General features: G+C 38.2%; 1 protein-coding gene across 2 annotated transcripts in view; it reads left to right on the plus strand.

Moving 5' to 3' along the window:
• AMMECR1 (AMMECR nuclear protein 1) overlaps positions 1–25,895 on the plus strand; it is a 95,992-nt gene that overhangs the window by 64,136 nt on the left and 5,961 nt on the right. For both annotated transcript variants that reach the window (XM_066559399.1, XM_066559400.1), the window contains 3 exons: positions 15,794–15,908; positions 22,535–22,625; positions 24,273–24,369. In XM_066559399.1, coding sequence (XP_066415496.1) covers positions 15,794–15,908; positions 22,535–22,625; positions 24,273–24,369 — 303 coding nt within the window. The remainder of the gene's footprint in view (positions 1–15,793; positions 15,909–22,534; positions 22,626–24,272; positions 24,370–25,895) is intronic.

The following is a 25,895-nucleotide window of genomic DNA, read 5'->3' on the forward strand; positions in this document are numbered from 1 at the left end:
GGAGAGTTCAGGAATGCTGAAGAGGTTGGAGGACTGCTGTTCTGCTAATTTGGGTCCCCCTGGGTTGGTGGTTGACAATGTTGCTGTGACGTGGGCATCACCCAGTGCCCAGTATAAGGCAGGTTCTGCTCACCTGCCAGGCAGCAGCAGAGGGAGGGGTTTATTCTCATCACTTTGTAGCAATTTCATATCACCAGAACTCCTTAGAAAAAGAAAGAGATGTCTGAGCCAAAGCTGTGTTGGAAAGCCATTTGGAAATATATAAGTACTGAACATATTTATTACATACACGTGTATATTCATATATAACATATAATATATAGCACATATGTGTTCTGAGTCAGAACTGGGCTGAAGAATATTAAGGCAGTTCAGCATTCAACTTCACTTTACAAATTAGAAGATGTATATAGATATGTGTAATTTATCATGGTGTTGCCCTCCAGAGGTATTAATAATGTATCTTAGAACTCCTTTTTGTTTTCAAAAATGCTTTTGTTAAAATATAAAATTGAGGTATTAGCACTGTGATCTTGAAGTTTTACTGATTACCTCTGTTGAAACTGAGGCAAAATTATTTTAACGCATAGACATTTTGTACTGGCTCATGGATTTGCCTGCCATATAATCTGTATATAGATGAGATTTTACTGAAACTTGGAGCTGTTCATATTTCTAAATTTTATCCAAGCCAATAAAAGCTAGTTGCTTTGAGTCTGCTTGTAGACACTGACTTTACAAATAACAAGCACTTTAATTTGGATAAATCCTAAGATCTGTTCTAGTGGAATATATGTTTATTAGTAAAATGGTTTGTGATGTAAACCCACAATAACAGAAAGTCCAAATGAAGTATATAAATCTGAATTTATTGAGCCAGACTTAGTTACTCTGTGTGAGTCAGTTCAGTAAATAGGTCTGTAATGATTTTGTGCACACAGTGCCAGGTTGTTACTGCAGGGATCTGTTGTTTAACAGAGCTGTTTGCTGCCTTCTCTCAAAGGGCAAAGCTGAATACCATACTGCCTCTTTAAGTGGAAAAAAACCCCCAAATTTTTGTTTTAATGATGAGTTAAATGCTTCTCCTTATTTTGTTAGGAAGGAAAATCTTGTTTAGAAGAGAGGAGCATGCCCTAGGGAATACATAGTTTTTGCATATTGCATGCATTGAGAATGCAATCATTCTGCCTTAATTTTTTTAGTTATTTAAAAACAAACAAGCAAAACAAAACTAAAAACCCTGGTTTTGTAATTGTTACTGTATTATTCCTGAGAAAAACCTTGCTAGACCCTTGGACCTAATGGTAGATGAGTCTGTTTCCTTAGCAACACTGCTTGAAAGAAAGCAAAGGAAAATGCCACAAATGGAAGGACAGTCCTTAGATTATTATCTTTATGAAAGGAGGAGAGCATAATGATGCTCTCCCAAAGCTTTTTCAATAGAACCAGGGTTATCAAATATTGATAACCATTTTACTGTTTTGCTGGGAAAACTGAATTATAGAATATGAATGCTTCGGCACAGGAGAATGCATTACTGTGTTTTGTAGAGTGAACTTACTCTTGGAGTTGACTGTTTATGAAAGGTATGTGAAAATCAAGGAAAAATACATTTTATAATTAAAAATTACTACAGAATTGCTGTATCTGTATAAAATGGCTCAATGAAATTTAGAGGGAGTTTTGCTGAGACAAACATAAGTTTGAGGTCTCAGCAGTAGAATTTGGTGTAACTAAGGAAATGGCCATATTTGAAATACTTATTTCATCTTCTTATTTAAAAGACATGCATTAAAAATTGTACTTTTATAAAATGCATGCTTAGAAAAAGACACGCTCAAGCAAGATAACTTTCATTAGTTAATGTAACTTGTGGTATTTGGAATAAATCAGATGTTGCTGGAATTTGATTGAACTGGTGCTACCCAGCAGTTACTCAGACTTTCCAGATGGGTTTCAGGGAGGAGCCATCTCATTTGTGACTCCAGTCTTTCCCATGATGATCTTGCATTTCATGTTCTTCCCACACAGTCTCCTATTATGTGAACAAAATGATGTATGCCCTGTAAGTTCAAAGACAGAGTTCTTGTTGAGTTGAAACACTAGTTTGGTTCTAAGTCAGATATTTATTTGTCTTTGGATATTACTTGACAGAAGTGTTAGGGAGGGAGGGTGGAGGTAGGGGAACTGGCCACCCTGGCTTGCCTAAGAAAGCTCTATAGTGCCATGACTTACTTTTCCTTTACTAGTGCAGGTAGTTGTTGGTACTTTCATGGGTTTTAGTCAACTTTTTAATCTCTTTATATGGTAGTCTTAAGGGGAACATCATCAAACATTGCCTAAAAATCTTTTATAATGACATTTGCTGTCTTTTGAGACTCTTGGTGACTTAGTGATTTCTGAAGTGCTACAGAGGTGTGCTGAGCTGTGGGCCAGTGCTGCAGAACACAAGATAGGACTGTGCTCACAGCAGGCAGAGGCATAGGTGGAGTGTGTCTCAGAGCACTAACATTGCAAAGAAAGGATTTGTCTATTTGGAAACAGGACAGAATGAAAAAAGTTGGCATAGAAGTTACCTGCTTGTGGGTGAGTTTTTCCTCTGTCTGTTCTCAGCTCAGCAGTTGTTAATTTTTAAAATAGAGCAAGGTATGTTTTCCACAGCTTTCTAGTGAGGGTAGTGAAACATCCCACTGCACGGACTGGCCAGTGCTTATATGTAATAAATATGAGACATCCCAAGTAGGACTCTGGGAATTGAGGTGCAGCTGTGGTATATTCCATAGCTTGCCCAGTAGAAGTACACTTGGGCTCAAGGAACTGTTTTGTACTGAAATCTGATGTTTCAATACCAGTTAGCAGAGATTAGGCAAGGTCACAGGAAAAAGAATTGTCTCATGCTTACAAGCTGTTAAAATCTTTAAGCTCTGCAGCTTTGTGTGGGAGGCGCTGTGGGAAAGGAGTCTCTATTAAAGTTTTCAGTCTGTCAGCACCTCCTCCATTTAGGTGTTTTCTGATGCTTCCTTTTAAGACTATAAAGAAGAAATAGCACAAACTGGGTGTGGGGAACTGGGCTCCAAAAGCCCTTGTTATCCCTGTTCACTTTGACACAAAGGTGTTGAAGCTTTTGAAATTGTTTCTTACCATTTTCCATAGACCAGAGTAATGAGAGTTAAAATGCTCTTGTAAACTGTAGCAGTGTTTTCTGGAATTTTTAAATAGTACTGACAGATACCTGTTTCTAAAATTTGTTCCTGTTGACACCAGGAAGAAAGAAGTTATGTCCTTTACAAGAGCTGTGCAGTTAAGATGGAGGAAAAGCTCTTGGAGAAGAAGAAATAGCCTATCCACTGCTTGGAAGTCTACAGGCAGCCATATAAATGCTGAAGAATGTCTGAAGACATCTGAAGTTAAGCACATTTCTGAGGTAGTCCTAAAGTCTTAGAGGCCCAATGACTGCACTGTTTCAACTTATATCATGTGTGTATTTGTGAGCAAGTGATCACAGAGTGGGGAGGGAGAAACAGCACACAGGAAAGTCTTGAAAGACTTCTTGAACTTCAGAGGGTACAAGTGACTGGAGTTTTACTCCAGTTCATTGTAGGGGTATATATACTTACCTGAAAATAACCAGGTTTTTCTTTTCTAACATTAATTAAAAAATATAATATTAGGAACAGAAGCACTCCAGGTTTGTCTCTTTCTTTGGATTGCAGAGGCACTTTTCAGATTCTGCCATTTTCAACTGTACTCCTTAAAAAAGTGTATGGAGGGCTATATACACTCTAAATGAGTGTATATTTGTGATAGCCTTTATTTTAGAAACAAATGGAATGTACTTTGTTTATTTTTTTAGCTCTGTAAATAACTGTGTTGATGCAGTTCACAAAGCATCAAATGCTGTGAAAGTATGGAAATAAACCATTACCTAGGAATATTTGTGGTATAACCAAAAAATATTTCTAATCTCAAAGATTCCTACCTTTGAGTTTTCAAGACTTTTAATTAAAACTTTTCTAAACATAGTTATAATTTACATGTGGAGAATAGCTTTTGATCATGGTGGAGAAGAGCTTTTTTTGGCCATCAGTACAAATTTCTGTAGGACTGGTAACACTCAGTTCTTCAGGCAAGGATATTTTCTGTGGGGGAATGGTGACATGTGCCTGTGTCGTAAATATAATACGTAGGCTACAAAGTGTCAGCTCACATGCTTAAATTTAGGTTCCCTGTTCCAGTGCAATGCTATAATCTTTATTTCTTAGTGCAGATTACTTGCATTAAAGGGTCAGTTGTCAGGCAAGCAGTCTCTCAGGTTGGAGAAGTACAGTATATAAATAACTCCCACAAGAACTTGGGGAACTGGTGCAGATGTTAGGAAGTGCTCTGCTGAGCCTGGGTCCAGCTCCTGGGAACTTCTCATTTGTCAGAAGCTGCAACCCCAGCTTCAGTGAAAGAGCCCTTTGTGATCCTGGAAATTCCCACAGTTGTGGTTTAAGTCTGTATATTAAATCAGGTATTGCAAACTTCTGTCAGCAAGGAATGGTGACTTTATTTTTACTGTATTTTTCAGTTCATTGGAATTCCCTTAGTTCTGATTCTACAGGGGAAAAGAAGAAAAGCTCCTGCGGGTTTTTTTGGGTTTTTTTTGGTTTTTTTTGGTTTTTTTTGTTTTTTTTTGAGAAGTACAGCTTTCTGGTACTTCTAGTTCACATAATTGTATGACTTCTATAATACCACAAACTGAAATAGGTGTCAAACTTCTTGTAACATGCAATTAGTTTGCTACTTTAGATACCAGCCTAATTGTGAGTAACATTCTCCGTGCTTTACTGATAAATAAAAGCAGATTAGAAATACATTCACACTGGTACATGCAAATGGTATTTCTTACTTCAGGAGACTCTTAATTTCTTTCATTTAATGTTGCTTAAGTAATAATGTAGAATAAAAATTATTTAGTATGTAACAAAAGGTTAAGCAAGTATTTTCTTCAAATATTGGCTTACATCCCATTTAACTGAAGTGTCAATGTAAAGCCAAAATATAATATGACTCAATTGTACAAATGTTGAAAGAGATATGTCTGTATGAAAAAAACATGTTCTGTGTGCATATGTGTATGCATTTAATAGCTTCAATTCTTATTGAATTAGAGTTAAAAGAGCTGCTTGTGTTATCTCTAGGCCAGTTACTTCCAGGTATTGTTGTTAAAGCCCCACATGTAATGTGTTTGTTTGGCCATGAAGAAAAAATGCTTGTTATATAAGTGAACACAAAGAGGAAAAGGAGAAATGTAATTTTAAAGTAATTGAGAGGTCATTGTAACCTTGGTTTTACAGCAGGGCATCACTGCTTTTCACCAGAAATATTTTACATGCTCTGTCAAGAAATTGATGCTGGTTTTGTTTCTGTTCCAGAAACTTCTGCACGATTTGCAAGCTGGTTAGCTGGCCCTTTCTCATCTGTGCTGAGGATGCATTCTGCAGTTTGCTCACTTAGCTACAGAGAGGCTTTTTTCCTTTGACCTAGACTGCTAATCCCTCATTGCAAAGAGCAGCAGCTGTGCTTTGTCTGTGGAGGTCTCTGCACTGCATGCAGCCTCGTTTGCCAGAGCCACCCCTCTTTGTGTGCTCAGCTTTTTCAATCACTGAAAGGGTGGCTTTCTGGTTTGTTGCTCAGAAAACCCTCTTCAGGTTTGTAGAAGTCTACAATGCATGTTCTTTTTTTCTTTTTTTTTTTTTTCCCCAAAAATGTGAATTTCCAAGTGCTGTTACATATGATTTCACAAGTCTGTGTTTGACTAAAGCATTCCTGACATTCAGGAGATGAAACATTTCATGAGTCGCTTTTTAAAAAGGTGATAATCTATTTCCATTTAAATAGTAGCCACTTTAGATAGATGTGTTGAATTGTATCTCTGATGGTATGATTATGACTAAACCAATATTTTGTGTCCCCACTGTATCCTCATTTAACATTGAATAGTTGGGCTTCAGCTGGTCTTGGTACAAGTCCTGTAGTTAAACATATGTGGCAATGCAAGATGTTCATGGTAGTTAAAAGCTGAATGGACACATGGACAGAACAATCCTTTCCTGGTTTAGGCTTTACTGCAGTGAATGGCAAAACTCTTCTACTTTCAAGGCAGAAGAATTTGGCCTGTAGTTTCTCAAAGAAAATGTGATTTAAATGCATTCCTTGAATACTTGAGTTTCTGAGGCTACAGATGAATGTAGCCTAACCTGGACCTTTGCCTTTATTTCAGAACTTCTTTTTAATTCCACTTTGGCTGTTTTTATTTGCTACTCAAAACTTGGTTTAGAGTGGAAAACATATACAGAGTGGCAGCTGGCAGACTTGGAACTGAATGTACTGTTTAGCTGAGCTTTCAAGCATTCTGTTGCTTGGGCATCTTGACCTTAGATAAGAGGGGTTTGTGAGTGCCCCATCCAGGCAGTTCTGTAAGCTGAGTAGGTTGCAGGTGGTACAGAACGTGCCACCCCAAGTAGGCAGAATTGTGACAGGAATCTGGAAGGAATAAAAGGATGAAATCGTGACCCACTCTCGTGAGTGAGAGAGAAGTGGCAGAGTTGCTAAAAGGAGAACAAGAAGATGGCTTACAGGCAACTTCTTTGTGTGTGGAAGGTAGAGGGAAGGAGATGCAGGATGCAAAGCTTCCAGATATATAGAATGTGTTTATGTATCTGAAACATACTCTATTCATAGCTTGATCTGCTAATGAGATTCATATATGAAATAAAAACCTGCACACGTACAAAACGAACAGAAAAAAGCCTTTTTTGTTGCCTTAAACAGGGATTGAATTCTGTTAATGCAGCAGTTCTGATGGCTGCATTCTAGAGTAGCATCATGATAGTGGGAGCAAATGCCTAGAAACCAAAAGTCTCATGAAGTAAGGAGAGACCATTTCTTTCCCTGCAGTCTTGTTACATGTGATGTGCCACAAGGGACTCATCTTGTGCTTATCTTTTACTTTATTTATAAAAACACAGAATTAGTAAGATGCTATGAGCTCATTTATCATCCTCTACACTGACAACACTCAGATCTGCATCCCTCTGCAGATGTACTTGCAGGATGTGTAAGAGATTGTTTAGCTAAAAACCGGTTGGTTTGAACACAGTCCAAGTTGAGTTGTGATACTGATGGAATACATCTTGGGAAACAAGCCAGGATATTATTCTGTGTTCTGTATTTTGAGTGGTCATATTCCAGTCTGTAGGCATTGTGGACCTTGGGTTACTCTCAGTTCATGTGTTTGTTGAAGAATTTCAAGGCTGGATCCTGTCACTTTTTATTTCTCAGAATATATTTGCTAATGCCTTCATATTTCAGCATATTTTCTTGTCTTAAGCTTTTTCTATGAACCATTTACTACAGGACCTCATGTAAGAAAATATGACTGAACAACCTGGTCTGGTGGAAGGTGTCCCTGCTCACAACAGGGGGTTGGAATTAAATGATCTTTAAGGTCTCTTCCAGAGCTATTCTGTGATTCTGCAGTATTTGTCTTTCTGCATTGATTTACTGCATAATCTACCATACCTTTTGCTTTCCTTATATTGAACCTGATTATATATATTTAATTTGTCCACTGTGATTTCAGAGTCCTGATAGAAACAACTTGCCAGTGTTTGTGGCAAACAGTATACTGAAACTGAGCAATAAAGATTCAACTATCATATTTTTAATAAAAATACAGTGCTTCTGGTGACAGAAGAAATGTTGAGAAAATGAACTAATCTTTTGTTCTAGAATCTCAGCAGCATAATTTAAAGAGACCCTTTTTTTTACAAGCTGCAGGAATTTGAAGATGTAAATGTTTATATTATCTTTCTGTATTTATATATAACTACATTGTGACACATTTAGAAATGTTTTTCTGTATGTACTTAAGATGAGGTCTTTTCAAAGTTCATAATAAATTAAAAATACCTCATTAATTTGTTCTTTTATAAAATGATGGCTTGAATGCAGCTTTAGAGGGCAAGCAATATTTTGTGAATTGCTTAAATGAGAGTTGAACTCAGCTATTATGTGGCCTCAAAGATTTTTGTCTTGACTTCAGTATCTGTTTTGTTGTAAAATAATGATCTTAGGTCAATATTGAGAGATGTGCTGGAGATATAAAGAATTCTAGAGATTTCTTTTTATGTTCCTAGAGATTTGAGTGCTTTATGTTGCTCAAGCTGCGTGGTTCTAATTGTAATTGAGCAGTTCATTTTTGTTCATTATCTAAACTTTGCCATCTGCTGGAAAGCCTTTTAGTGACATTATAATTTAGTCCATTTGGAGCTCAATTAAGGTTTTCTGACTAGTCTGTTATCATGTATTCACCAAACAAAAGCCTACACACCGAACCCTGGTCAGTTTTGTTGCTCAGTTTTTAAACAAGCGTCTGGAATCACTGTGACAAGCCTACTGTGTTATACTGGGAGAACGTTTGAAGTGCTGTGGATTTAGTTTTTATGTAGCAAACCAAGACATTTCTGTGGAAATTGAAACCTTTCAGCTTTTTGAATGTTTGACACAAACTGTCACGCATTTTTGAATTCCATTGTCATTTATCCCAGCAGGATGCAGGGACAGGTGAGGGACAATACAGGAAAAGGCAGAAAAGAAGCTGCCCCCAATGAAGAAACTCCTGTGTAGAGCTGCTGACCTAATGTTCCCTTGTAGTCAGATGTTTGGGGTCTGTGCTGGGCAATTCCCAGTGCAGGCAGCTGTGGGGTGGTGGATGTCCCAAACTGCCTCGTTGTGTTCCTGCGGGATGGAGTGGATGGAACAGCAGCTGCAGATCTCCACCTCCAGCTAGGCAAGTGCACAGTAACTGCTCACTCTGGGCTGTTGTGTGCTCCAAGCTGTCCCTCTCTCACTGCCCCGTGTGATGGGAAGATTTTGGATTTAGCACACCTCTGTCAGGGTATAGCTCTGAGCTGTTACTGAAGCTTTGCTGTGTCTTGAAGTTAACGTAACTGAAGATTTTTTTTTTTCTGATGTAATAGGGTGTATTGATTATATAGTAATGCAAAATGATACCTCATGCACTGTAGGACTAAAACTGTGAGAAAAATGGAGTCTTTACCTTATTTGGCCTTTTGAAAGGCCAGTAAGTCCTTTAGAACCACAGAAGCACTATAGTGTAAGATTTCTGGTTTCAGGAAACAGGAAGTTAAAGCCATAGAAATTTGACTCTTATGAATGTAATCAGGAACCTACAATATCACTTTGTGGATCTTAGTTTTAACTGAACCTTTTGATGGGAGCAGGTTGCAAGTGCTGTGACTTTTGTGATCATACTTTTCCACTTGAAGTCCATAACAGCACGTACACAGAATTTTCCTAGACTTTAAGAACCTATCCATACAAGCCTTTGTTGTTTCCCTGATAATTTATGGCAGAAAGAGAGAGAAAAATCATGTCAGGCATCATGTTCACACAGTGTAACATCATCATGGCATAAGGATGACCTAGGTTTATTTGGAAGAATCCAGCATGATAGAATATTTCTGTGGATAATTATCAGAGCAGTAGAAAAAACATATTTGTTTCATTCTGCTAAAAAGCCCTGAATTTATGGGAATGTTGGTTTTTAGAGCTTCATGCTTGTGAGCTTGCTTTTCTTAAAGGAAATGTTGTGATGGTGAGTCAGTGAGGAGTTGGAGTTTTCATCTGCTATGTACCCAAGGCTGACAGACCCAGCTGAAGAACCAGCAGTAGTGAAACCCCCAGGAGCTTCAGCCCATGGTCACTGGGCAGGTGCACATGAGCTCTGTGTCCTAACAGGTACTCACAGTGACTGCAGAGTCCTGGAGCAGCATCTCACACCCTGTCAGTCCTTCTGTGTGCTCTGGAGTGCATCTGTACTGTGTAGCCAGAATAAGAAATCAAATAAGGATTTGTCTGGACATTTTAAGTACGCCTAGAAATATTCTGTAAAGGCTTCTTTTGATTTATACAACTAGTGGACTTTTTTATGGAAAAACAAGGGCACAGAAACTTACCAGCAATACCAGTATGGTTTGATTTTTAATTGTGGGTATGGTTTCTACAATACATGTGTGTACATAAAAATACTTTTGAAGCCATTAAATAAGGAGAACATACAGACAGCTTATTTTTGGAGCCACTGGCTGTCTAAAATAGCGAGTTAAGTGTCTTATGTAGCCAACATAGGTTGCCTTTTCTGATGAGCTTTTCTAAATGCCTTATTTATATACATGCTCTGATTTGTCTTAAACGGAATGGTATTTTTTCAAAGCAGGTTTTTCCTTCTTCTTAAGTTATATGTCTGATTTCAGACAGATTGGGAGAAGAGAGTCCTTCTGGCATCCTTCACTTCTGTGGAGTAAAAAAATAAATAAATTGATTCAAGAGCCAGAATGCCAGATCAGTATTTTATTTGTCCCATCTGGAATGCTGTTGCTGTTACCTGCTGCACTGTGCTAATAAAATCAGCTGAGAACTTCAGAGATGTACTTCTGTGCCACACAACAAATGTGTATTTCTTTTTTTATCCTCTGACTACCACTTAGCAGCATAATGTGCAGGAAATATAAATGTTGTTCTTTCCCATTCTGTCTCCCAAATGTAAGGGAGGGTTCAGGAAAAACACGTCATTCACAGTTGTTTTGTTTCCTGGAAATTTTTCCAGTCTGACCCAAAAAAAGAGCAACAATATAAATAAATGTTTTTTGCTTGCATTCAAGTGATTTGATGTTGTGTTTAAATTAGTCCTTGAAATCTCCATTTAAATTGGCAAAATTCTGCTGGTCATAAATAAAAGTGAGTAGAAGGCTGACCTGTGGGTTGTGTTGGGCTGTCTGATGGCTTATGCTGACAGCTAGGAGGATTGTATTCATAATAATTTCTACTTTCTTCAGTAGAGCACACTCTGCCCTGCTTTTCTGGCTTAAAAATTAATTGCATGTCGTGACTTGGAAGCTGTTAGTTTTCTCTGGTCTCTGCCAAACTGAGCTGTGAGAGCTGATTTTCATTAGGAAAATACTGGTGGTCTGCTTAAGTGTTCCTTAATTTCTTCCTCTTGAAGTTACTGAATGAAGAAGTAGAAATCTGAACTAACTTCACTGCTCAGTAACTCAGAAGTGGAACAGTAAATACTGTCTTTTTTTCTTGTTCTGAAACCCTGGCACCAAGTGTCTCTTGCTGTTGTCTTTTCTTCACTGTTCCCTAAATTCAGTGAGTTTGCCACTCATTAATTTAAGGCGGTTTTGAACTAATTGAAGTACAATATCTCGGCCCTTTGGGCTGAATTCATTGACAAAGGGCCATTTCTTTGTTAAATACATCTTCAAATGTAATTCTACTAAGCTTAGTTGGCTCTGAAAAAAATTGCAAAATCTCTCAGGGTTACATTTATTGAGCTGAATAAAGAGCTGGTAGGATTTAAGTCTTTTCCCTACCATCTGAAAGTAGTGCCAAGGTACTGTTTATCAGAAGAGAGTAATAGTTTGTAAAATAAGATCCTTAGCCTGCTTTTCATATGTGTACTGATGATATTTGAAGAATTGTTTAGATGCCATAAAGTTGTGGTTTAGTTTAACTGTGTTCAATATCAGAAACTGGTTAAGAAAAAAATTATTACTATAGATTGAACTAAAAAAGTAATAGAAAATTAATTTTTAAATTGGATTAAATTTATCAGTTCTGTTAGATTAGGCTCTTGGGAGCTACATTTATACAGGATAGGCTGAGCAGACTGAAAGAGAGGCTGTCACAAAAAGTAGATTTTTAGGAATCAGGGATCTTGGACTCTGTTCTCAATTCTGTCACTGACTCAGTGTAAGCCTCCTAAATTGCATGAGTCACTTAATGTCTCTGCCTCATTCACACTTCCTATAAAAGTGAGTATTACTTACATCATGCCCAGTGTTTGACAGCTTCCTTTGCATCTCCTCCTCCCGTGTCATGTTTAAACCTTTGAAGTAATTTCCAGCAATGTACAGAACTGTATCCAGTTTTATCTAAACTCTGTCCAGTATAGGTCTGTAGATGTGACTATCCCCAAAAAAGAGCTTTAGTGGGAAATTTCACTGTTAACGTTTGTTGTTAAATAGCAATGAGTAAAACACTAGGAATTCAATTCATTTAATGCCACCATTCATCTGCATCAAAATCCCTCTTTACTATTTTTAATGCTTCTATGTTATCAAACTTATTTAAAGGATCTTTTTTATTCAATCACAAGGATTTTGAGGCATTTCTAAACAGAGTAATTAAACTCCACTACTACTTATTTCCCTAATTTGTGTTCTACTGTTTGTAACCCATCTGCCATATCACATGTAAGAGCCCTAGGTTGAAGCTGACTTTTCTTTTTAAGGCATTTTTGTAGCCTACAGAAATTATGGATGGAGAACACAATGTATTTCATTTTGGGTCACCTGCACATACTATCATTTCAGGTTGTTCTAAGAGCTTCTGTAGTGATATTTTATAGAAAACAAGATGTAGTCTTAAGGAACATATATATGTAAGGAATATATTTTTTTCCAAATCATCATGCTGTTTGTCACAGCAACTCATACTTCAAACAATTCCCTTTTCTTTTTATACTTTTAGTGTCTTTGAAGTGTTTGCAAGCTTTTCTATATCCCATATACAAAGAGGAGTGGTCTTTGGAAAATGAAATTACTGATAAACATTCCCTATAGCCAAATAAACTTCATTTGAAGAAAAGCTGAGATTTGTATAGTATGCCTCAGCTGAAGAAAAACTGATAGTTGAGTAACACTTTGTTTTGGCTTTTTTCCTAACCAGCAATTACTTGATCTTAGGACATCCAGGACTGCATAAATATTTAACTAGAAAGGCCATGCATATGCATGCATTCATTTAGTATCTAAAAATAGTTTTCCTTGAACAGGATTCAATTCTGACTTTTTACATGGAGCATACTCTATGTGGAAAAATGAATGCCCTTTTATTGGCCAGCTAGAATTCCCCTTGCTTGGCACTACCTCTTTTCAGTACTATGTACTTCCATTTAGTCAGCAGCAATATATGTAATCTATTTCTGGGCATGAAGGAATAAAGAACAGATGGCCTGGGAAATGTTTTTACAATCATTGGGCTTTTTCTTTAAAAGTAGTTTTGAATGCCACCTATTTTTTCCAACTTCTTTTGCTGATTATTTCCACTTACCCTCCCTTAATTCTAAGTTTAACATAAAAATTGTGGAGTCAATATTTTTTAAACGTGGTATTTAATATGCCAGATTTCATTCATTTTTCTAACAGAAGAATTGACAGAAAAATACAGCATTGAACAAAACTAAAATCAAATTCTAAGGTTACAAAAGTACAGATATGTACAGATTCTCCTGTGTCAGATAAGAATGTTGATGACCCACAGTTACATGGTGATTTTTTTTATTCTGAGTTCAGACCAATGACAAGCTTTTGAGGAAAGCAAGCATTGCCTTGTCTTGTTTTCTGCTTGCTGGGAGTTGGTTACCAAGATGCACATGGCAAGTGCAGTGACATGGCAGGGGAGGCCCAGGTCTGAATTTCCACCCATAGATGTTTGTAGAGTGTGTGAATTGGATGGTAAGGGCTAAACTGCTGCCTGTAGAAACTGGTTTTTCTTTCTTGCCCAAACAGGAATGGCTAAAGTAAAAGTCTGTCTGGGTGCTTCTCAGTAGAGTGTTCACATAGATTGGTTATGTGACAGAGATGCAGGAGACCTCAGGGAAATGAACCATCTGCAAATAAGCACACCTGTAGTAGCAATGTATTTGAAGAGGATTAGGGGTTCCAATAATTTTTTTATTAAAAAGGGAGGGTAAAATATTTTAAGTGTGTATACATGAACTTAGAAAATAAAATTCAGAAGAGCTTTAAAGTACAGTGATCCTATCTCTGACTCAAAATACCTAAGCTATAAATAACTGGATTCCTGGAGAGTATTCTAGGAAGGTACCCCTGGATATTTGCTGTGACCATGTTCTTGTACTCACTCATTTTGCTAACTGCTGTTGGTAAGGACCTACTACTATAGATAGACTTAAAGCTAGATAGACTTTTGGTTTGAGCTGTCCCTGTGTTCTGAGTGTCCTCCCTTCACGTATGTATGTTTATTTATTTTCACCACCATGTGTGGGGGGATTTGAAAGCTGAGTTAGGTTATTGGTATTTTGGGATATTGTTGATATGCTGTGGCTATAGGAGTTCTCTCTGATGTTGCTCTGAACACCAGAGAGCAGAGGATGGTAACTCTGCCTGGTTCCAGCAGTTTCAAAGCTAGCTTGGAAAATCCCATCAGCATTACCTGCTTTTGATACATCTTCAGAGGAAGTCATTAGTTAAATATCATAGGCCTTATGCATTAAATCTCTTTAGTGTCCCCAGTTCTTCACAGGTCTGTGTAGAAAAGGACTTTGGAGTCTGAATTTCAATACTATGTTGTGTTTTGTAATAGCTGCAACAAAAAAATTTGCCTTCCCTCCCAACCCAGAAAAACAAAGGTTCTATTTTAACTCTTCAGGTTATAGTATTAGTTCTTGATGGGAAACTATTTCTGGTTATTCATATGATGATTTCCTTTAGTTAAACTTTACATGTTGTGATTTTTTTCTCATGTGTCCTTATGTGGTCTGCTGTTATGAAGTTCTATTGCTCTTTATAAAAAATGGTGGATTCTGGTGCAAGGCCTGCAGCCATTATTCTAACACCTTGGCCATGGCTGTGATTATATCAGCTAAGGGGCAGCCACTGGCTCTGGGCCAAGTAAAACGATTAAGAACAATCTAATTGTTAGATGAAACAATGAGACAGCTGAAGACCTTGGTAGTATTTCAATAAGTCTCTTAAATTCTCTTTACTCCTCCAGAAGCTCAGTTAGCAGATCGCTGTTTTTGTTGGAGATGGGCATGTTTGTATTCACATCATATTTCAAAGCTTAAGAGAATAAAAGATTGAGATGCCATCCTCATATTAACCTTCCCTTTGCCAATTTAACAGGTTCTTAACCAAACTTATGCAAGTAGGTTTTTACAAGTGTTGTTACTCACATGTTGCTTGCTGTGTGTTTGCAGGCGTGCTGGCCTGTGCACAGGTAGCTCCCTCAGTGTGGGTTTTTCCCCAGTAGGTGTGTCTGTCTGTAGAATGGTATGTCATCCATGGATTAGCTCTTTGCAAGCTTCCCTGTTACTAATCATGACATCTGCTTTGCAGAACCACCTCAAGTCCTGTAGGTTTACAGGTCTGTAGAGCCCTTGGATGTTTTCACCTTTTTATATTCACCTTTGCTAGTAAGCATAAATATTAGTCTTTTTTAGAGAATATTCTACTGGTTTGGATTTTTTTTTTTTGACTGAATAATTAAATTCTACAATTTGATTACTGTTTTAAGTGTTTGGTCACTGCAGGCTATAGAACTTCCCCCTTCACTTTGTGTTGAGAAGTTTAATCCTTTTTGAAAGGGATTTACAAGTTGCAAGTGGAGGAGCTATTGCTTTTGTAACTTTTTTTCAAGAGCTTTCTGCTGCTGTAATAATAAGATTGTCACAGTAGCAAAACCAGCTCAGGAAGGAATGACCCTCAGAACATCATCTGATTGGCCAGCCAAGAACCAAAACAAATGTCTAAGGAAAAAGCTGGAAATGTTGATCAGAGTGTACGTTACACTGGTGACTGGGTAATCAAACTGGTCATCATTTCATCAGGATTTTTTTTCTCCTTTTACTCTTCAGATTAGATCCTTGAAATTAAAAAAAAAAAAATCCTTTGAAATTCTGTTTTGTCTTCAACAGTGCCCTTAAAGATAGTCGTTTCCCCCCAATGACGAGGGATGAGCTGCCACGGCTTTTCTGCTCAGTGTCTCTACTCACTAACTTTGAAGATGTGTGTGACTACATGGATTGGGAGGTAAGAATCTCAGAATCTTTCATGAAAATGAACATCAGTAGCTGAAGTAACACTGTTCAAATGATCTGCATGCATTAGTGAAGCTGTCACTGTTTTGCACTCTGTACACATGGTTGTGTACATGGATTCAAAAGACACTCTTTGATAAAATGTCATCACCTCAAGAGTCTGAGCCACGCAAATGGAATAAAGTTGTGGTTTTGCCCACAAAGACACTGAGTGGTCTGCATAGATGTCTTGATGTCTAAGACTCCATCAAGGAAGGTATTGTCTGAGCAAAGCAAGGCTGTCCTGAGGTCTCATTTGCAGCATCTCCCTGGTAGATCAGCCCGTTGACTCTGGAAAGGGCTGTTGCAGTATGGAAGTTAACAGTCTGATGTGTACTTCCAGAAACAAAATGCACATAATCTCAGTCCCAGAACAAGCTGCTTCAGTTACCTTGTAGAGACATTCATCTTCCCCCAAACTTGATTTCCTTTCAGAGTGAGTGTCCTGCACAGCCCTCCCAAAGCCTTTGTACAGTGAGGCCACATAAATCACTGCTCTCACGCTGCTTACGCATGGAGCTGAATCTGTTCTAATTGCCAGGTTCTAGGAAACCTGCATGCATCCTCTTGGAACAGCAGCATAAAAGAGATTGAAAAGCACATGCTGACGTGTGTATGACAGTGTAAGCTGATGGAAGTGTTAGTCTGTAATGTTCTTTCCCCAAATTATTTAGCATTAGATGCTTGCAGAAAACAAGGTACTTGACTAAAGATGAACTGCTCATCTCGGTCATCATGTTGCATTCCTCATTCCTCTTTGAATCTGTTTTTGAGTGGACATATGAAAAATTTTGAAATTGTCATAGAATAGCAGACATTATAATGCCAGAGACACCACACAAACTACAATAATTGCCTTTAATAATAACTTAGCCTGACTAAATATTTAGAACTTCTTAGGAGAAAAAGAGACTTTCTGTTGTATTTAGAGATAAAAAATGTACATTCAGTAGCTTTTCCTTATGGAAAAGCTGAAAGCAAAGCCTGAGTTTAAAAATCCACTTTCCCTTGGAAAGACTGGTTTTAGCTTTGTTCCTTGGGCAACTGCTGATTCATAACTAATATGAAAAAAAGGAGGCTTTTACTTTCCATGCATTTTCTATATTTTTCTGCAGAACTTGTGGGACTTTAACAACAGTGTAAATAAGCATAATGCTGAACTCTAGCATTTCTGTATTCTGATTGATTTTATGGATTCTTACAGCTGTTCTTATTGGAAACCCCTGACTTACAAGGGAAGAATGCAGGGGTCAAAAATATAAAAGGCCTTATGTTGCTTAGTTGCTCTCTCCTATTTCATTTAAGGTTTTCAAGTGATGAGTTGTTAAAACCCTTCATAAATTCCTACAGTTGTAACAAATGGTCAGAAACTTGGTTTCCATACAAAAGGACCCAGAGGAGGGGGGGTGATATATAAGTATGTCATTATAAAATTTTTGTTAGTCCTTAAAAGAGTGATTCATCACTGTGTGTGCCTGGCAGTGGGATAGCTTATGTCATCCATGTGTCTTTTAAGGGAGCTGCAGTTATGCAATATAATGGAAAAAGGACATTTTAGGATGGTCTAGAGTATGATGTAAAGAGAGAGTCTGCATCTTTCATCTCCTGTCATGCTGAGATCATTCTGAAAACATCAGCCTAGTTAGGAGTCCCTGCTTTTGTAGGTGTGCTACCGATGATCTTGTGGGAGCCAGGTCAGCAACTTGCTGACACAGGTCACAATGTTTCCAAATTTCCAATTCAGACAAGTCAGTGCTCTGAGACTTAGAGACAATGTCATCTGAAGTCAGGAGTGAAGCTGTCTGGAGACAGCTCAGGAGTGTCTTCTCTGTGCTGAAGCAGAGTGATGGATGTTTTCTCCCATTAAAAAATTACCTTCCCAAACAAAATAAATGAATATTTCAGCTGCAAAAAGCAATGTGAAACCCTTTAGTGGTAGAAACTTCCATGAAGTAAACAGAAGATCTGTGTGAATTCACTGCTGTTAGTTCCCCCATGACTTCTCAAATGACTGCATTTTCATCTTTTATAAAAGTAATTAGAGGAAAGTGACCTTTAAAGGATCACTTCAGTGCCATGTTCACAAGGATGCTTCCTGAAATACAACCTAGCATTCTTACATACCTGTGACTTTGTCTGAGTTGCAGTGGTGAGCAGATGCAGGGCTTTGAAAGGAGCACTGGCAGTGTAGGAGCTGCATCTCCAGCAGTGCTTGACAGAGCCCATGAGAGACTGCTGTGGCCCAGTTGCTGCTGGGATGGACCTGCACAGTTGCACAGCCTTTCCACCTCAGAGAAATGGACAGCATGAAAAACTCAAAGGTCTGGGAGTTTTTGGTGATACTACTGCTCTTTTATAAAAGATCAGACAGCAAAGGACTAGTTACAAGACAAGTCATAAAGACCATTTCTTTTTAAACACGTGCTATTGACAGCAGTCATTCCTTCCCTACATAAACTAATTCAGACCTGCTGATTCTGATCCTCTCCTCATTTTTTATTAGGAGATCCTAAAGCATTGCAATTGTATGTAATTATAACAAAGAACTTTTTTGCTAAACTTGAGCAGTAGCTCTTCCTTAAAATACCTTGAGAGAGCTCTTTGCCCCAAAGTTGCCGTTCTTCAGTAAAGTAAAATCTGCAGAATTGTATGTGCTGTCTTGATACAAAAGGCCTTCAACCTGTGTGCACTGGTTTAAATATTAGCTTAAATAGTTGTAGCCAATAATGTTGCCTGAAAGGCAGCTTTTCCTTGTTGACAAAGTGGGTATATTCAGGAGCTGTGGAAATTCTTTCCTGCCTGTAAGTGCAGCAGCACCAGTGGCTCTCAGCTTCTGTTCTGCAGAACTGAGAAGAAAGTCTGGATCTCAGTGTTATTCTCTTTGGACAATATTCAGTGATTCCATGTATGTGAATGAATGATTATGCTTGACATGAAGTAGAGAACAAACCTCCTGAGGAGTCTTTTTCCTCTGTTATTAAATCAGAATGTAGTATTTAGATGCTACTAAAGATGGTCAGAAAGAAGCCATCATATTTGCTGCAAATGTGGGGCTAAAAAGCTGTGGAATTGAGCTAATGCCAAGTGGGATCAGCTTCAAAAAAGTAGTAATAGTCACTTAATCTGAAGATTTCCATTTCCAAAACAAATTTGTGTACAGCTATTTCCATAGTATTAGTCAGGTAAATAAAGGGGAAAGTCACTGTTCTGTGGTATCACAAGGAACACTGTGCAAGTTCTAGGCCAGCTTTTTTGCTGGAAAAAAAAAGGAAAAAACCTTTTTTCTAGGTTGCTGCAGAGACTGAGATGACAAAAGAAGGGCTGTCCCTAACCCAGAGCAGGGTGTCACAGTGCCACTGGCACATGGGCACGGGCTGTGCAGCAGGTCTGGGCTGCAGAACACAGAAAGTGAGTGGACAAAAGGAACAGGCAGATGCTTGTCCCTGTGACCAAGGGGGTGTTGCAGTGCTCCAGCTCTGGAGCATTCCATGTGGATGCTCTGTAACAGGCTCTTTGTTACCTGCTTTAATGTATTTCTGAACAACTGTTTTACAATTAATTAATCTTAAACAAATTACTGGTGATTGCATGCAAATAGCTTACAGATTTCAGTGCAGTAGATATAACCAAGCAGAACCATTATTTGGATAATTTACTCAACAGTTTCCACAGAAACTGAAATGTCAACAAGGCCTGATGTTGAGGTGCTTATCCATATTCCCCATGGACAGTCTAATGAGAATAATGTTGTTTCTTCCTCTCAGTGTGGTTGGAGAGTCAGTCCAAAAGGAACAAATTAATGAATTTGTTTTGAATGGCTGTTTTTGGAGCCTTGGGGCAGAACAGTCCATCAGGAGAGGTGTTCAGCTTTGCTGTCAGAGGGTGCTTTGGAACCATTTTTTCTTAGATATATAAAGAGAGAGGTATTGTGGGCAGTAATCTGGCTAGTGCCATAGGCACTTGGCAAAACAATAAATGTGACATGTACATTTATTTATGAGTTTTCTCTCATCCCAAGGTGTATGGGAATAAAGAATATTGTGTATAAATGAATATGAATGTGTTTAAATACACAACAAAATCTTAAGTTTTGTAAAGGTAATTTCAGAAGTAAAATAATGTAACTTAATGCAATCCTTAGATGTAATGAAAGGTCTATTAATATAGTTGATATTGTCACAGAACCTAATTTTAGATGGCCTCTGGCCACTTACACAACTGATCAGAAAGTTTATATCTACAAGTACTGCTTAGATAGAACACAGTATTTCATGCTCTAAAACTCCATAGAAATATTTCTATTGTCAGGGATTGTTTTTTGCCTGTCTCTCTCCTTATCTTGCTTTCCTCTCCCAATAGCAACAATTTAAATAGGTTCCTATCCACGTGGGAGGCTGAAGCAGCAATTGTGTGGTCCCTTTTCAGCTCCAGAGGTACCTGTAGGCATTTGTTTCCCTAATGAATGGTAATAGGTGAGGCAGAACTCCAGCTCTGTCTGCACAAGATTGGTTTGTTTTTCTAAGCTTCACAGACAGATGCTGTTGTTCTACAGAATGCTGCCTGTAGTGCATCAGTATTTTTAGTCTGAAGCAGACCTGAGGCTGTGTAGGAAGGTGTTTGCTGGTCCTGGTAGCAGGGCAGTTAATGGCATCCACAGACCCAGCCCTTGGAGAGGGCTATTTTGGGAAATCTCACACAAGTTTGCATCAGTTGAACACCAGTCTCTTGAGGAAAATAAATTCCACACTGTGCCCATGCCAGTCTTAGTGTGGATCATTTTTACTTTGCTTGTGTGTGGCTTCCATTTATTTAACTCAAATGAAAAGCTGTTTGTCCTGCCCAGCTACACAGTTGGAATTTGTGCTCCACAGCACAAATGATGCTATGAAATTCTCCCCTGCTGTACATCCCTTTTTCTACAGACACAGGCCTAAAAGTCCATTAAAATGGTTAATGGGAAACATTCAGAGCATTGATGCAATTTGAATGTTGCATCATACTTCAATGCATCACCAGTGCTCCTGGTTATTATGCAAAACACTTGTATAGCATTCAGAATCTCATATTCTGCAGGATTTAAAGGTGTGCAAACCCTGGAAATATTTAATCTTAGTACTGAATATACACAGTTACAAAACCACCAGCTGCAGAAACTTACTGGTTTGGGCATAAACTCTGTGGGCTGTTTTCAGCTTCTAACAATTTCATTTTACTTTCAGGCCTTTGGGCTTATAATTGTAACTTCTGAGTATACAGATTTAATCTCTCTGGTGATTATATATATCAATGTAATGAAAGTTGGGGTTTAGGAATGTTTGGTAATGAAATAATATGTTAAAAGTTGCAGTGAATTAAATTTGTTAGTCACAAAGTTACATTTTTCCTATTTATGAGCAATGTTAGATTCATAGGGAAGAATGGTTATGGCCATGGCCAGCTACAAGGGACTCTTCCTCCCATTTCCCCTGCTTATATCATATATAAGGAGTGAAAAGTTTAAAAATTAAAGTCTTAATATAAGCAAATATGTTAATTGAAGAAGTGGTAGAGCTTTTTAAATATTCCTTTTTTGGTTTTTGACTGTCCTGCAGTTATGGTAAAGTAAGTAAATTGTTACTGGAGAAAATTTTACAGCATTTTTTGATTAAATTTGTGTCCTCAAGGATGTGCCACACCAAACAACGTGATATCCTTTTAAAACATTGACTCATTTTCACATGCAGTGTTGGGATTCAAATGGAAATAACATCTTGGTTATGTGGGCATAAAAATGTCCATCTAATAATGCTTTGTGTTTGTGCACAGAATTCAAAAGCAGCTGAAAACCTTCTGGCAATGGAATATCTTTTATGGCCTGATCCCAGTGCAGGTACTCTCCACAGAATTACTGTAACCTGAAAGCAGGGGCCTTAAACAATGCCCCTGGAAATGTGCCCAGCCTCTTGGTTATTTTTCTCCCAATATTTTCAGCATTTTGATTTTTATCTGCATCCAGCTCCTTGGTATTAGTAATCTGGTTTCTGTGCTGTCATTTTGTCACCTTACAGTTCTTAGTAGCACAGAAACAGGAGTTTGAGGCTGGGTACTTTGTAATATTTCCATTTTCTCCTCATACATGAGGTGAAATTTTGAAGGCTCCAGGCTCGAGTCCATAGTGTGACAAATATTTGATTGTTCAGTTGCTGCTTTGAACAAAATTAATGCTCTTAATTGAAGCCTCATTAGATTTGGCAGCTGTTTTGCCTGCAGATTATAGCTGGTGACCAGGTGATTTTATCAGCAACAACAATGGTGACAGTGTCAGAGGAGACAGAACAACTTTAGCTCCTCAGCTGGATTTCCTCCAGCCCAGGAATGAAGCTCTGTGGTGAGGAGCAGAGGAACATCCTGTGTACCTGTGCTGCTGCTGAGCTTTCATGGCAGTAAGTGAACACCTCTCCAAAACATGCCACCCACTGCAGTGCCACCTCCTTGAAACTCTGTGAAATGCTGTTAAGCACTGTTCTGGATTTCACCATGTCAGTTCCCATGTTGTCTCTTTTCCCTGCTGATGTACTAATGGGTGCCAATCTCTTGCAGGTGGGTGTGCATGGCATTAGAATAGAGTTCATCAACGAGAAAGGATCAAAGCGCACGGCCACCTACTTACCCGAGGTTGCCAAGGAGCAAGGTCATTGTTGCACTTTATTTCCTATGATCTGGTGAAGAGTTTAACATACCTGTAAATCTAAAATGCAGTATTTGACCTTGCACTGATGTCAGATGATGGTGCAGTGTTTAATTGTAAGAAGACTCTTACATAAAATGCCAATTACATGCCTGTGTCAGTCTCCTAGTGGGCTTCAGTAAACTGTAGCTGGTTTTTGAGCCAATCATAAATGCATGGAGCTATAGGAAAATAAAATGTGGAGGAATGGTACAGTGCAGTCAGCCAGGCTAAGAGCTGTTAAAAGCTGCCAGTTTCTGTGTGGCTGCTAGGCTGGGATATGAGGGAGCTGCAGAAGCTCTGTTTAGCATTGGGATGGCTGGGCAATTATCTTCACCATGATTTATTCCTGAATCCTGATGATCAAGTTGTTTTTCAGTTAGGTACTTTCTGCTAGTACTCAATTCATGTTACAAACACTGACTTCACAGGGTTTTTGATGGATAGAAGGAAATTATTTTCAATATGGAAGTAGAAAAGAATGTTTTTAAAAGTCCCTTTTAATAGAGGCACAGACTTATGTTTGTAAATTTAAAAAACTTGAGTAGATTTTGTTGAACAGTCTTTTGCTGACTCTGAGCACTCACTATGGTTTTTTATTTCCAAGGTTGAGAGTGTGTCTCAGTCGTTTATAGTTTGCATTACTGCTGCTTTTTTTTAATCTTTTTATATATAAGTTTGTCTACAAAGAGTTCAGCTGGTGTCTTTACTGAGAATTCTTTTTAATTGATAATTCTGTTTCCAGATAGTTTCATAAAAGTCTAGGGGTGTTCCAAGCTTTTTTAAAATTCAGGAATTGTGGAGAAAATGTGTCTAAATTTATGAATAGTTTTAGTAGACCATGAATTTCAATCTGATTCTTTAAAATCTCCAGAACTACTCATTTGTATTCTGTATGTGCCCAAATCTATTGTGGTTTCTCCAGGTTTTTTAATGTAACAATGTGACTAATTATTACATGTTTAGGAAATAACATGTCTAACAGCTATTTAAAATATGAGAGTTTTTTAAATAAACAGGAGGTTTGGATAGCATGAAGATTTTATAGAGAACAGTAATGAATCTGTATTTTAAATCCATTACTTCTTTCATTATCTAGACACCTATCATCTATAGTTGTTCTAAAATCAGCCATATCTCTGTAAAGTGAAGTGATGTTTATGAAGAAGTCTGATTTCAAGTTCTCTGCACATGTTCAACTAATTATTATTTTAAATGTTATACATAAATTTAGTTTTCCATGTTATTATAACCATTTATAATGTCAAAAGTGGCTGTGATACATGATCATACCAGAATGTTTTGGAAAAGTTTAGTTTTGTTTCACACACCCATTTTAGGACACTTGGGCAAAGTGGGTTCATTTTTAATATATTTCAGCTATGAGATGAGAAATATATGTTGTTTGTAGAGTGAGATGTGTGTGTAAAGAAATCCTAAATGTGGTATTTCCTTCAGCTGTTCTGAAATGGGGAAGAATGTTTTGATTTATCCCAAATGCCAGCAGAGCCCTTGCACCCTCAACAGCACCACACACTGTACTGTGCTTTTGCAACATCTGTTCCTATTGCTTCATTTCTCACTAATTTGTGCTACTGTAAAATTCCACAGGATGGGACCACATTCAAACCATAGATTCCTTGTTGAGGAAAGGAGGCTACAAAGCTCCAATTACTAATGAATTCAGGAAAACAATAAAGCTAACCAGGTATGCACTGGGATACCACACACAGCCCTGTTCTTGTAATGCTCCTTCCTGGTAAGTGCTCCTGCAGAAGGTGATGGTGAACTCTCCTGGATGTGTCTTTCATGGTTGCTTTGTTCCCCAGGAGCAGTGCAGACTGAGGAGAGGCTCTGCACAGGGATGAGTGGCCTAAGCAGGAGTCAGAGGTGGCTGTTCAGTACCATGGGATGGCAGTTCCTGCAGATCTGGGCTGAAAACTCTGCACGTTCACAGCTGGTTTAGCTCTGCCTTCTCACAGAGGATTTCTGGCTCTAGTGGGTGTTCAGGGCTGTGGTTAACAGGGATTACTTGCTCTTGTTAGATTTATTTGGGCAGATGGTGCATGGTGGGGCTGCTGCTGCATTGCCATGGAGGCCCCTCAGAGCCCTGGATCCTCAGAGAAACCTCAGGGTTATGCCCTGTGGAGTGCAGGTTTCCCTAATCCTGAGGTGTGAGACATGCAAGCAGTGCACTGCTTCCACAGCCAGTGTTCTAGTGAAACTGTGTCAGGGTATTCCCAGGAGTGGGGACAAGAATTTAATGTTTTATTTCAAACTAGTTTCATACTAGTTTGGTTTTTCTAATTTAATAAAACGTGTTCTTGAGGGCCCCTTAGTGTGTGGCAACCAAGGTATTTCAGAATTAGCAGCAAATACTCTGCCCATAATATTGTCCTTAGGTTGTGGAGGGTAGAGGAGTCTGCATGAATGTCTGTAGGAATGGTTTAAAGCTATTTATTTGTATAAGCCTGCAGTGTAAAATGACTGCTGAACTCCAGTTGTTTAGTCATGCATGGAGAAATAGGATTTTTTTAAATCTTAGGTTATAGGGAAATTTTGACCATTTGTTTTCTTCAAGGAGATAAAGACTTTGGGTCTCAACGAGTGTTTGGAATTCTGGATTCTTATAGGAACCTAACTACTGTGGAGTAGCTCTAAGTAAGGGAAACATTTTATTCTGAAGGTTAAATTAGGGAGGAAGGATTTACAGAAGCCAGCTAAATTTCCAAGTGCAGAGCCCCAGTCTCCCTTTAATTCATTCCAGCTGTACACCTTGTTATCTTGTTTTCAAAAAGTGTATCTGGAGATTGCTGAGGGCAAGAGTAATAATGCAATAGATCATTTCTGTGCACCTCAGCAAATAAGGAGCATATTTTTCCATTAAACAAAAATTCTATATAGCACACATTTTCTTCCTGCTGCATGGTTTTGCTTGGAGCAATGGCATGGAGCACAAAACCAAACAAAAAACCCCTCAAGTTCAACCCCACTCCTCCCAAAAAAGCCCACAAAAAGCCTTATATTTAGTGTAATTAAGTTCACAATAGTGAAACTGCTACCACAATCAATTGCCTGATAAGTGAAATGAGCAAACCATAATTTTTTTCAACGTTCAGAAAACGAGGTTTTTTGACTGTCTGTTTTACTTGCTTAAAATCTCAGATACTGCTGACAGATTAGAGACAGCATTACTAAAATCCTAATTGTTTTCCAGCATTAGACAACCTGTTT

The sequence above is a fragment of the Molothrus aeneus genome, chromosome 14, assembly GCF_037042795.1.
Source record: "Molothrus aeneus isolate 106 chromosome 14, BPBGC_Maene_1.0, whole genome shotgun sequence".
NCBI classification, from domain to species: Eukaryota; Metazoa; Chordata; class Aves; order Passeriformes; family Icteridae; genus Molothrus; species Molothrus aeneus.